This window comes from Grus americana, chromosome 9 (assembly GCF_028858705.1).
Source record: "Grus americana isolate bGruAme1 chromosome 9, bGruAme1.mat, whole genome shotgun sequence".
NCBI classification, from domain to species: Eukaryota; Metazoa; Chordata; class Aves; order Gruiformes; family Gruidae; genus Grus; species Grus americana.
In genome coordinates this window covers 8,985,450-8,998,669 of record NC_072860.1, presented here as the reverse complement: position 1 = coordinate 8,998,669, position 13,220 = coordinate 8,985,450, and the positions used below count along the sequence as shown (strand labels likewise).

Sequence of the window (13,220 nt, the reverse complement as noted above, 5' to 3'; positions counted from 1 at the left end):
CAGCTCTTAAGGCTGTAGAGAAAGTCAGAAGTTTAAGAACATTTCAGAAGCAAGGTGCAATAAGCCACAACATTCGCAGACACAGAAGATAGGTAATTTCACGCAAATGACCCTTCTCATCAGCTATAAAATATCTGTTTTGAAAAAACATAACTGCTGAAATTACAGGAGACTCACACATTCATAAATTAAATACTCACCTGAAGTACTGGCACAGAAAATGGCTATTGTAGGTCATTCTAATTTGGCAATCTCCGCACGTTGGTCATGGGTGGGTCGCACACGCGTGGGGCTCTGAGCGCCGCCCCTACGCTGCCGCAGCACCCACCCAACCTCCTCTGGAGCATCCCCAAAGCATCCCTGTGGAGCAGTAATGACAGGGCCAGCAAAGCAGATCAAGCCACCGCCACGGTGACAACTGGGAGACACTAACACAACGACAGACTATAGCAGGAATCCATAATTTTAGACAGTACGTAAAGAATATTTAGCCTTTACTTTATAGCTGCAATAAAGGAATAGCAGTTGAACTACTAATGTAATGGATTTAAAATGTATTTTAAGACAGAGGTATATCCCACATGAGGAAAAAAAAAAGCTGTATACCACTCTGCCTCCAATTCCTGTAGGATCTCTCTCGTTGGAGTGCTAAACAGGCACCAGCTTTCCCTGCCCTGTCTCTAGAGACAAGCTTTGCAGCATCAGACGTCTGAGGCTCAGAGCCTGACCCAGAGATACCATTAACCAACATTTTGTTCTCAGCTCTCAATTACTTTGGATCCTTCAGGAGACGTGCACGTTTAATTAAAGTTCTTAAAGTCATTACATCGCTTCCCTTCCAACAGAACTGCCTTGCAGAGGTTCAGAATTTCTCTCCCAAAGCCCCCAGTTAACGCATCACAATACTTCTCACTTAAGAGATAGCTCTTTTCATGCCGCAAAAAGGCACAAAATTTATAGAAGCCACAAGAGACCAGGCACAACAAAAAAAAAAATTCTGATATAGATGCTGCTGTATACAGTGACAATATAAATCAGACAATTCAGTCCCACAGTGCAGTACTGTGGGGAATATCACCAGTGGGGAAAACACTCTTCAATTTTGCAGTATTCTGTACAAGTAGACAGGTTTATATCATTTCTATGTTTATTAACTGTACCTGATTAACAAAGCAACCTATGAAGCCACAACCAAAAATTAGGTATCAGTGATCAGATTTTGGAAAATAAGAGAAAGCAAAACCAATGATATCAAAGACTTCATCTCTCCCATTCACCTGCATAGATAAATATCAAAGAATTTCAGTTTTCTGAAGATCCAACAAGCAGCTGAGAGCAGCCAGTAACATCTCCAGCACCTACACATTCACCTCCCCTGGGAGCATCAGCGCTGGAAACTCATCGCTCCAAGATGAAAGAACAGGGTGGCCAGGAAAAGGGGGCCGTGCCCCGGCCATGAGCCCCTCGCAGGCAGGCACAGGACCAGCGGTAAGGTGATGGAGGAGGCGGCAAAGGAGGGATACAGACACGTGGAAGAAATCACAGAGATGTCAGCAAGACAGCGAGGGGAGGGCAGTAGCACAGAGAGCCCACAAAATGCACACAAGGAGCCCCAAGGCATGAAAATCTTACCCAACCAAACTCATGTGCAGCTTCCCACCCTGTTCAAGCACTTTTAATCAGGTAATTATTTATATTTTTTTCCTCCCCTCCAGAACATGTTGCAGCCAGTTAACAAGAGCTGTCCAGGTTTATGTCGTGTCCTTGTTGGAGAGACATCTAGAGCTATCTGAAACCTGAGAAACATGGGGATGGAGACAAACAGAAATCATGAGAAAACCCTTCTTCACCCGTGTACAGTTCTGGCCAGCTCTGCTATTAGCAGAAAGGGCTTGTTGACTAGTACACAACATCCAGCTCACAGCTGTTGTGCATTTATAGTGGCACACACTAATGGCATAACAATTAGGGACACGGCCATGAATCATCATTTGATGCAGAAGCAAGACAATCACTCTATGAGAAGTTACGACGTGTGAGCGTCAAGCCAGACCATCACGGCACTTTCCATGGTCTCAGACAAAGAACAAGCAGGGAGTCCAAAGTCAGGCAGACTTCTGGTAGCATTTCCGTAGTTTCTTAATTCACTCAGAGCACCAAAAAAGGCCATTCTGTAAAGCTCTCGGCAAGGTACTATAGCAGAGCGGTGCTGCACAGCCAGCAGCAGCGGGGATGGCTGGAAGCAGTTGGGCTGAGAGGGGCCACGCTTTGCGGGACCAAAGGCTGACACCAGTCAGGTGGGAAACAGGAAAGATGCGCCCAGGACTCCCAACGGTGCCGCCACACTGGGCACGGTGCTCACCCAATCGATGTCTCACACACTCGTCACATCTGACATCAGTGCATCTTCATCCAAAGTTTCCCCTCCAGGCTGCAAAGGACAGTCAGCTGAGACGCGCACACCCCCGCACGATCAACATGCACCCAGCACGCTGCAGCTAGGATGGGTCCAGGACACAGTTAAGACACTTCAGTTTATCCCTGAAGATGCCATTTTTTCAATCTTCAGATTATTTTCCCTTCCACTCTGATTAATGCTCAAGAGGCAGACTTAATTATAGGTTGTATGTCTGTATATTGCTCTTGAAGTAACATAATTAGCCCTCCTTCCTTCTCTTGAAAGAACACAAGTGGATGTAACAGAATCTGCCAAGTCATTTAGAGTGGAATAAAATAAGACTAGAGTTGACAGAGTACTTGTTTAGGCAATTAATAGGAAGAATCAATGAAGAAAAAAATGGATTATGTTGTCTTCCTAAAGAAAATTTCTAAATTAAAAAAAAAAAAAAAAAGAAAAGCCCCTAAGTCTCTTTCAGAGACATAGGGGAATGGCTGCTAATATGACTGAGATTGGTTGTGAAGGACCATGCCTGCAGTCAGCTGGAAGGACAGCCTCATGTTTCCTGAAAGACAGCCTAACCAAAGTCTAGTCCAGCTCGTCCACCAAGGACGGATGGTTTACACTCCCATCCCTCTGACAGAAGTTTGTTTAACCTGTCCTTACCAACGCTGATGGTGGAGGCTCCACTGCTTGCTCCAGGCGATCTCCGAGTGCTTTGCTCTCCTGCCACCTAGCCTGAAACTTTCTCACTGAAATTTAAACCTATGACTATTTTCTTATCTACTGCAGACAAGGAACAAATTGTTTCCTTCCTCTGAAGGCTGACATGGGAGAAGCTTGTTACAAGCATTCAGAAAGGACATAACTGTCCTCTCTTCCACTGCTTAATCACCTGGTATTTCTTACAGAAGATATTTAGCATTTTCTAGACACAGCACTTAACATGCCTGTCCTGAATTATGGTACTCAAAGATCAGACACGACACAGTGATGCCGAAGGAATAGTCTTGCACAATTTCATTCATTTTGCAGGCTGTTTTCAGAATAGCATGCCACCTTTGAACCACGCTCCGCCGGTGATCTCCAACCATTTTTTTCCTCCATGATAATGCTACCAAGCTTATCGTTTCCCATTCTGTAGTTGAGTATTTATTACATCTGGTTGTTCAATAGGTATCTGCACCTAGTGGACAGAAGTCAATTTTCAACCATACCTTCAAACGTGACATGACTATTCGATTTCTGTTCTTGTCCTCCAGCTTACCTGCAGCTTCTCCTAAATTCATCCCACAGGCAGCGTGCCTCTCAATACCTTTATTTCCAGCTAGTTATTTCCATGTGACTATGAAAACTATTCTAAGAGCCTCTGTACTCCTCGGTTCCATCAAAACGTGCTCTTCATGGCACTCAAACTCACTTCAACTTCATATATTCCTTTCTTAGCAGATGCCTGGAGAGTTGACATTCATGATTCCTACCAGCTCATGCGCTTTGAGGCTTGTGCTAGTTGCTAATAAAAAAGCAAGATCATCTGGATCTTCTCCACACAGTGGTCTCATGGTATCAGAATAATGTTTCAGCCCTTTTCTTCCAATATCATTCAAAGAAACCCAAAGAAGTCTACTTCCACCATGGTTTTTGTGAGCAAACACCTGTACAGACATCCCTCACACAAAGGGCAATGCCTTTGTTTCCTTGCATGCTCTTTATGGAAAGTTGTCCCACTTGTGGCCATTCTAGTTGCCTGAGTAACTCCTCAGACATCCAGTTCTTACCCTTTTGTTTTTAATCACTGATGAGCGTCAACAGCAGTTTCCTGCCAAGAAAGCCACTCAACGCCAGCATAAGCAGGGCTGCGTGCGTCTATCTCTTGACGAGCACTGTGAAGGCAGCTCACCTCCTTCATCCTCTCGGCAAGCGACCAGCCCGGCTTTGCCAGCCAGAGGTTAGGCAGGTTGGACACGGCTGTTTCAGGTGCTCCGACAAAAGTGGTGGGTGAGCTTCCCATGGACTTCGGCATCCTCCTACGTCCCAGGAAGAATTGGCCAATTTGTGCAATAAGGAAGTAAACAGGGCAGGAGAGGGAAGGGCAGAAGGAAAAGGTTTCCTTCCTGCTTTACAGTGGGAGAACAGGTTTGTTTAATTGCATTTCAATTCGTGATAATTAGATTGCAATTTTGTGAGGTGCACCATGGAGCCTATGCCTGAAAGTGTCTGAAGAAGTTATTTTAAGGGTTCGGTAGCTGCGGACAGGGAGGGGGAAGCATGAGTTAAGAACCAGAGAAAGTAAATTACAGACAGCTCAGAAGGAGCTTTGAAATGGAGACTAAAAAATTCCCCTGAAACTCAACTGTATTTTGTATCTCCAGAGGATAAGTGTTACTACAAGTTTTTGAACAGAAGAATAATGCGTAACAACAACAGTTTTCAAACTGCACAGCATTAGACGGCCACCCTGCCCAGACACCAGCTCCCTGCGAGCACCACCACTTCTTATTTTGGCTGATGGGAGCTCCTCAACAGAGGCCTAACATAACCCAACAGAAGCATGCGGGAATGGTCAAATGACCACGGAGAACCAGGACTTCACTGTTATGTTTCTTTTCAGAGCAAAAATCTCATTTTCATCTTAAGACTTGGTTTTAAAAATTGACCATAGCCTGGAAATTTGACACCATAGGTTTGTCACGTATTTCTACCCAGCAGCATCGTGAATCCAGCCAGCCTCCTTCTGCACAAAGGTCGGTGCCACAGTAGAGGTCTATTTTGAGAGGCACAGGGCAACAAGGCTTCTGGAAGATAAATGGGCAGAGTAACACTTCAGACAACTAAACTACTATTTTTTTAATCTGTCATAATCAGGCACCAGGATGGGAGAAGTGACTGTTCCCCCAGCAGATAGTTCCAAGATTCAAGTCAAATAGCAGTTTTCTAAGGCAGTGCCAAATGAGGCTTCGGGTTAAGTATCATCCCAAATATGCAAGCCCCAGGTAGACGCACTCCTGGAAGGCAGAGACCACTGTAAATGGGAAGGGCCGTGGTGTTCAAATTGCAGCCGTGACTGTAGGGAGGCATGTTGGAGGACACCTCAGCAGCCAGCCAGCCCCTGGGATGAGAGCCATAGATAAGATGTTGTCAATTCACTTGCTGCCTCATTATTAGTTGCAATTAATGCAGGCCATACCGATGCCAGCTCTGTTTCTGATGGGGAAACGCGCAAGGAGACCAACATGTAATCCAATGTCGCCAATGAGCGCTGCTTCAAGCTTCTCTTCTGCTGCTTCTAGGTCAGGATCTCTTATGCCACTGAACAAGCGACAGTGGCTGAAGCCCCCTTGGCACCCCAGCAGCCTCCACACACCAGCACTGCTCGGCACGGCGCTGCTGGCACGATTTGGCAGGTGCTTGCAAGGTTTAATACTTCAATCTGTGCCAGTTCACTATTCACCCTGGTACCTCACAGGCAGGGGTGACAGTGGCAACGCAGCCGCCCTGCCATCCATACCTCCTTCTCCTCCCTAGACCCCTCTTACACCTATTCTGTCCTCTCCTTTGTGCCATACATCCCGGTCCATGGGCCTTATGTCCGTCAGGGAACAGGTTCCTTGCTGCTAATGCCTCTCAGCCCTTTCCCATGCAAACACTCGGTCTTTGCTCTCTTGTGGCACAACTGAAGTGTCTGATGCCGTCTCCTCCTGTAAAATACAGCACCTCAACGCTCTCCCTTTGCAGGAACACTAAAGGCAATACACCTAGTTATAACTGTTTACTTATGCTAACCAGTTTAACTACATCGAGTGGAGCTAGCCACAAAGGGGATAACAACAACCTGGTCTGCTGTTACAGAGTGACCACGCAGCTTCGTACGTACCAGAACCGGCAGGCTCGGGGAACTCTGTTTGCAACAGCCAGTTGCCTTCAAAAGGAACGATTAAACATACTTTTTTATGTCTGCTAAAAAATATTTGCAAATGTAGTAACACAATAAAATAGTAATTTTGTATTTCAGTAATACAAAAAATAGTAATGCAATAAAATTAGCAATGTAACCCTATATTAAAGCATTCACGTACGTCTAAATCTATATCACTAGCAGTTTACCTTGGAAAAATAAGTTACAGGTGCTAACTATAATGGACTGATATGAAGCCCTACAAAGCAGGAACTTGAATAGCCATTTTAAATAAAAATCTCGTGGTTTAGTCAACACTACCTGTACATTCTAGACCTTGGATTTATTTTCCATAGCAGTCAATAGTCACCTTCCATTGCCCGGATGACCCATAAATATTCCCTGCAGAGCATATATATGATGTAAAGTAAAAGAACTGCCTGTCCAAAGGAATCTTCCAGGGAGAACAAATTTTCTCTGGATCCTCGCCTGTTAAACCTACCCCTGTTCTCCAGAGACCCAAAGGAGAATAATGACAGCAGATGAGCTTTTATTCTTCTGGTTGATATCTGAACTAATGGCATAAGACATTCAGCAGAATTATAAAACAGTAAGTGGCTCGCCTCCAAGTACTGGAATTAATCCTAAGATCCTGACAGCTCCTCATTACGAGGTCCAGCAGCCTCCAAAAAGATGACTCAGGCTGTGAGCCAGGAAGCGCTGACTCACGAAGCACCTAATCATCGGCGTAACGACGCGGCGCGGCCCCTCGCATGCCCCCTGCACTGCTACCCACCTCGCCAGCAGCAGCTCCCTCGGCAGCAGGCACCGCGCAGCCATGCAGGATGCCCATTACAATCAGCAAGTGAAGTTTCACAAACGTTGGTTAGCATCAGGTGTTTCTGCAGCAAGATCTAGAAGATGACTAGATGCTGGTAAACAACACATGCCTGGCTTTGCTGCCTGTTCTCCAAGGGGGACTCTGGTTTTCTCGCTGAGAAGCGGCAAACCCAGCACTAACAGATCTACATGGGGCTGCCATGCACTACTTGAATCTTGGATGCGACTGTACTATCGTCTTCCAAAGGACCATCACCCATAGGGCTGGCCTAAACCATTCGATGAAACCGTCTCGTTCACGCAGACTAACAACGTCCCTTACCAGCTGCTTTCCATGGGAACCTTAAAACAAGAATCGGACACAGGCAAGCTCCCTCGGCAGCCACAGTGAGTAGGGGAGATCTGAACATGAAGTGCCAGAGCAGCAGGAGCGATGCCGAGGAACGTGAGCCTCGTGCTCAGCCCATCGAAACAAGAAACTGGCTCTCATGTTTCCCCAGCTGCAGCTCCAAACTGAGGAACTTCCAAAAGTTCAGCTATATTCTCCAGCAGGACAAAGTGCTAGCACTCGAGGCAGAAATGCCTTGCTGCCAGCTCTCCTAATGGTGCTCATGGGCTTTTCTCACAAGGGAACGTCTCACCTGCTGAACCTACCTCAGCTACTGTCAACTTACTGCTGCATGGAAAGGGAAACAATGTGAAACCGAGTAAGCCCATAATATGACTTTAAAAGGAAAAGCAAGACCGAGGCTGATGCAAAAATCTACCGCAAGGGATCACCACAGAAGACAGACCTTCGCTCAACCTCTAGAGCAAGTCTACTTCAGATTACCAGACATCCGATCACAGCAAAAGCAGTGCTGTCATCTACGTCTTGCCAGTAATTAACTACATTTTTGGGGACTGCAATACATCCGAGATGGATGTGCAGTTTTTACCTTCCTTTTCCATTTCTGTTACCATCGCCTTGCTGTCATGCTGGTTATTACCCTCCTCTCCTAAGGCACGAGCAAGAACCATACAATTACTAAACGTGACTGGGCAGTTTGTAAACATTACACCAGTCCGGAGCAGTTCTGACAGTTAAGGTATAACTACAGAGTAAATACAATCTGTATTCTTTCAAAGTCAGGAAGATAGATCTCAAGTGATGATAAAGCATCTGGGAAAAGGAAGAGTGGAGAAAAACAAACAAATCTCTACAGACAACTTTGAGTAAGATTTTTTTTTTCTTTGTTCCCTTTAGTTCAGGCTATCAATTTCAGAAGCAAAAAATCTATCAGGAGGTGACAGATAAGCAGAGCTCCACTTTTTAGATATACATAACATTTATTTGGCCACTCACTAAAACACTGGACAAGTCTTCAGAAAGTTAGTATTTTTAAGTGTGCAACTCAAGGACTTCATGCAGAGCATCAGGAAAAGATATCTTCCAAGCAGTTTCAGAAATAAATTCCCTGTGAAACAAACTACTATTAGAAAGGAGTACAAAAAACAAAGAAGTAGTAGCTAGAGACAGGATAATTACCAGAAGTTACTGTCTTGTCTTCCATAATAATCAAGCCCAACAGTTCCCTCACTAAAAGCCCAGGGGTTCAATATTAAGTCCAAGCCAGGGCATAAATCTGGCTAGCCTGTTGGCCTAGCACCATTTTCTATCATCCTCAGATATCTGAGTTTTCACTTGAGGTATTAAAAAGCATTTCTAACTGATCTGGTAACCAAGGAAACATCAAGAACACAGGGTAGGCAAGTGATTCAAATATTTAAGAAACACACGCAGCCCTTGCTGTCACATCTAAGCATTTCATTCCTTGTCTCATCATCTCAGGGCAGCTCCTGTGGGGCAGACGGGACTGAATGACAAAGATGCAGAAATACAGCCACTCATTGCGCTGCTGACCACTGTAATGAGGCCTTGCTGTATTTTGTTTAAAAAAAAAAAAAAAACAACAACATACATATAACCTGCAGGTTATACATGAAAGCCAACACTGATGCACCATGAGCAGCGCTGCTGGCAACAAATACATGCAGGTGATTAAAGACCTCTTTCTCCCAGATGAAGATGTGTCCTGTGTCCTTACCCTCCTGAGGGATCACCCCTCTCTCCATGCAGTATGGCATCCATCCCTACCAGCTGTGTCCATCCCCTCCCAAACCACCACCAACCACTGGCCCTCTGCTCCCTTTCCCCAGACTCCCCAGCTGGGCCACACAACCCAGCTCACGTCAGATGCAGGAGCCTGAGAGCTGGCACAGAAGAAAGAGGGAATGTCCTGGGGAGATGGAGCTGGGGCAGCCCCAGCATCTGGGCAACCGTTCACGTCTTCTTCACTCAAGTATGCAATTATATACTCTGTTTTCACAGGTATAACCTACTGGTTGTCCAAGAACTTATGGAGGAGAACCTGTAAACCTTTGAGACTACAGCACTGTGGTAGTAAGGACAAAGTAATATGAAAGTTACTACCTCATAGAAACCTTCTATCTTGATAAATATGGACTTTGAAACTCCCAAACTCCAGGAAGGGATGCTCAAGCTGAGCAAGGAGCCATCCAAGATCACCAGGAGTGAGATGCAGAGGCAGTGCTTAAGTACCTTTCTGCAAACACCTGCAGCTAAGAGCAAGAAAATACCACTGTCCATAGAGAGTTTATGGCTGAGGACTTTGCTATGTGTTGCTAAACGCACTTTGTTACAGGTATGCATCAGGGTAACCCCAGTTCATCTAGCAACAGTGCAGCGAGTATGGTTTTTAGCATAAGGAAGATCCAAAACCACTTTCTGCTGCTCCTGGCAGGTTGCAGAAAACTCTCTTTGTATAAACAGATTTTCACAGAGGTAGAGAGAGTCTGTTCTTATAATTCTAGCACTTCACTGAAATGTTGTTCAAGCCATTACTCTTATCCCCATTTTTGGGGGGTTTGAACCCAACTTTCACATTTTAGAAGTGAGTGCCCTAATAACGTGGACACAAACCCTTCTGCTTTTATCTCCAGGTCTCATGGACTCTTACCCAGGGCATATTCAACCATCACATAAAGGTAGTCATGTCTTATTTTGTGCAACTCAAAACAATTTCTCCAGGTGAAGTGAATGGCTTCATTCATGAGCATTAACTTGGATGGGATTTTACTATCAGCACTATTACATTAACTACATCACTGTTCAAAAGCAAGTAGTGAAAACAAATCTTTTTGTTAATTATCTGCATAATTTTCTTAAAATAGAGTTTACTGTTGTTTGTTCACAAGTGAACAGACTGAAGGACTGAAAGATTTTCAGTGTGGAAATCTAGTAAGTCCAGTGGAAATCTAGTAAAAAGCCCTCCCCTCTCTGCAAAGGCAGTAGCATTAAAAACACAGCAGAGGCAGATTTCTCCAGGAGATTTTCAGTTTTCCTTATCTTCTAATTGAGAAGGAGTCGAGCAGCAGCTGATGAAGAATTTCAGATGCTTGAAGCAGAAATCCAAGCACTGGATGTAGACCAGGGAAGGGTAAAGTACAAGAGGGGAGGACTGATAGAGTTACGGTGTTCACGGCCAGCCTGTGTTTGTTTTGCGGGTAGAGTTTGGAAGACCATTATCACGCTTCCTTTCCAAAAGGCCCCACACAGTGATCTGCTAATGAATTCAAGTCATTACAGTAAGAGAAAAAGCAGGTCATCCAACCCGTACACATGGGTTACGTCATGCCCTTCCCTGTTCCCTTCAGATACACAAGTGAATTACAGACCGTGCCACGAAACGCCGTGACCTGCTTGGCCAGAGGAAGCACAGAGAGCACGGCTTATCTCCATCAGCAACGAACAGCCAGGAACCAGCGCAGGCCTAGGCAGCGGCAGTGGCACAGCCACGGGCAGAGCTCCGCACCTGTGCCGAGCCTCGTCCCACGGGAGACCAGCAAGCGGGCGTGGGTCACCGCAGCACCACCACAACAGGTGCACCCCGGCTGGGGAGCGACCCGCAGCAGGCAGGGAGAAGGGAATTGCCTTCCCAGCGCTGCGCACGGCAAAACGCGCGTCCCGGGCTGAGGCAGCGCTGCTGCGGAGCTCCTCCAGACACCGCTGCAGGCAGACCCCCCACGCACACCGATTATCTCATTTGGGGGGCGCCAGCGGTCGGGGGTAAGCGGGGACCCCCTGAAACGCTTCCCCGGCGGGGCCGGGATGATGCCGGGCTGCGGCCCCGCGCACAGCTCCCCGCCACCGGCGCCCCCGCCCCTCCATCCCTCCTCCCGGTCCCCCGCCCGGGCAGGCGGCGGGATGCGGGGGGGACCCCCCGGGGAGCCCCGGCGCGCACGGCCACGGAGAAGGGGGGCGGCTCTGCTGAGTCACGGCCGGGCCCGGCCGCCCACCGCGGCACTCACCTGCGGGCCGCGGCCGCTCCGCACCCCGTTGGGGGGACCGCGGCCGGCGGCTGCCAGGCGGCGCGGCACCCCCGCGCCGTTGCAGGCGCCGCGGTCCCGGGTCCCCTCCGCGGGGTCGCCGCCGCCCTCCTCGCCGGCGGGGAAGAGCCCGCAGCAGCGCTGGAAGCGCGCCACGGGCTGGGAGCTGCGCAGGGTGCCCAGCAGGCGGGCCATGCTGCCGGCAGCCTCCGCACCGCGCAGCCCCGACCCACGCAGCGCCCCGGCGGCTGCGGGACCGCGGACAGGTGCGTCCAGCCCCGCCCCGCCCGCCAGGTGCGTCCAGCCCCGCCCCGCCCCGCCCGCACAGGTGCGTCCAGCCCCGCCCCGCCCCGCCCCGCCCGCCAGGTGCGTCCAGCCCCGCCCCGCCCCGCCCGCACAGGTGCGTCCAGCCCCGCCCCGCCCGCCAGGTGCGTCCAGCCCCGCCCCGCCCGCACAGGTGCGTCCAGCCCCGCCCCGCCCCGCCCGCCAGGTGCGTCCAGCCCCGCCCCGCCCCGCCCCGCCCGCCAGGTGCCTCCAGCCCCGCCCCGCCCGCACAGGTGCGTCCAGCCCCGCCCGAGAGCGCCCCCTGCCGGCCGGGCCGTGCGCCCCCCCTGCCCCGCTCCGGTGCTCCTGGCGCGCGGCCCCGCGACCCCCACCCACAGCCGGCAAGTTCCTCTCTTGGGTCACGTGTCCCCCCGTGGGTGCCCCGGTGCGAAAGGGAACACCATCTCCCCGGAGATGAGCACTGCCCGCCTCTTAACCTCCAGATAAACCGCCCGAATCTCACCTGGAGCTTCGGGATTTCCCTGGAAAACGCTTAAACGCGGGTGCCGTGACACGGCCGGAGAGGAGGGCTGCAGGGGGGAGCCTCTCCCCTTCCCTGCCCAAGCTCTCACGCCGCCCTCCTCGGCACGCAAGGGCGACGTGGGCTCATCTCCCACCAGTTCCCCTCGTAGGTGTAAAACATCCTCTGGGCTGGCCCCAGTTTCATTTTGTCCCGTCTTGGAGCCAGCATTTTTTTTTTCTCCTGAATAATTAATTACCTGTATATATTGTATACATACACATGTACACATCCACATATGAGCATCCGTCTTGAACTATTTCCTCCTTTAAATACAGCTACGGAGTTTCCCACAGAAGGAGAGAAGTTATCACTTGGAAGATACCCCACAAGCCCTGGGGCTGCTAAACCTGCTGGGGGTGATACTTGCTGATTTCTGCGCTTGAAACATTAGGGACTTAGTTTTGGTGGTGCATTTGGTTTTTTTAGAACAGCCCGTTTCTATCCCCAGAAATATATTTTGTACAAAGATTGCAAAATCATCATTCACTCGATGTAGGCTCATTGCAAATTTGTGGGGTACTTTTTCCCTCTCAAATCCCCCAAATTATCCAGGATTGCATCAAGGCTTTTTTTTCTAGAAAACCTTGAAACCCAAAGCCATGCTCCTTTGCTTTTTAGACAGCCGGTTTGTCCCTGCGCCATTGCCGGTGCTGGCCGCGGGGGATGCTCGCCCAGCCTCTGCGAGTGCCCGCGCTCTCGAGGGGGCAGGGTCATCTCCCCACCCAGCCGTGGGCAGCGTGGCCTCCGCGAGAAACTGCAGGGACAGGTCTCCTTCGCTCCCGTCCAGGCTCCAGGGCAGACTCCATAGATCCCATCTCATAGTTTCATGCGATTCATTTTCTTTCGTCTTA

General features: G+C 49.0%; 1 protein-coding gene across 2 annotated transcripts in view; it reads right to left on the bottom strand.

The window, feature by feature from the left end:
• SGPP2 (sphingosine-1-phosphate phosphatase 2) overlaps window positions 1–11,770 on the bottom strand; it is a 34,492-nt gene extending 22,722 nt beyond the window's left edge. Inside the window, exon 1 of one of the 2 annotated variants that reach the window (XM_054835853.1) lies at window positions 11,505–11,770. In XM_054835853.1, coding sequence (XP_054691828.1) covers window positions 11,505–11,717 — 213 coding nt within the window. In that variant the 5' untranslated portion in view covers window positions 11,718–11,770. Of the gene's footprint in view, window positions 1–4,176; window positions 4,644–11,504 lie in introns of those variants that run through there. The other variant, XM_054835854.1, reaches the window with a different exon arrangement.
• Window positions 11,771–13,220: the final 1,450 nt, after the last annotated feature.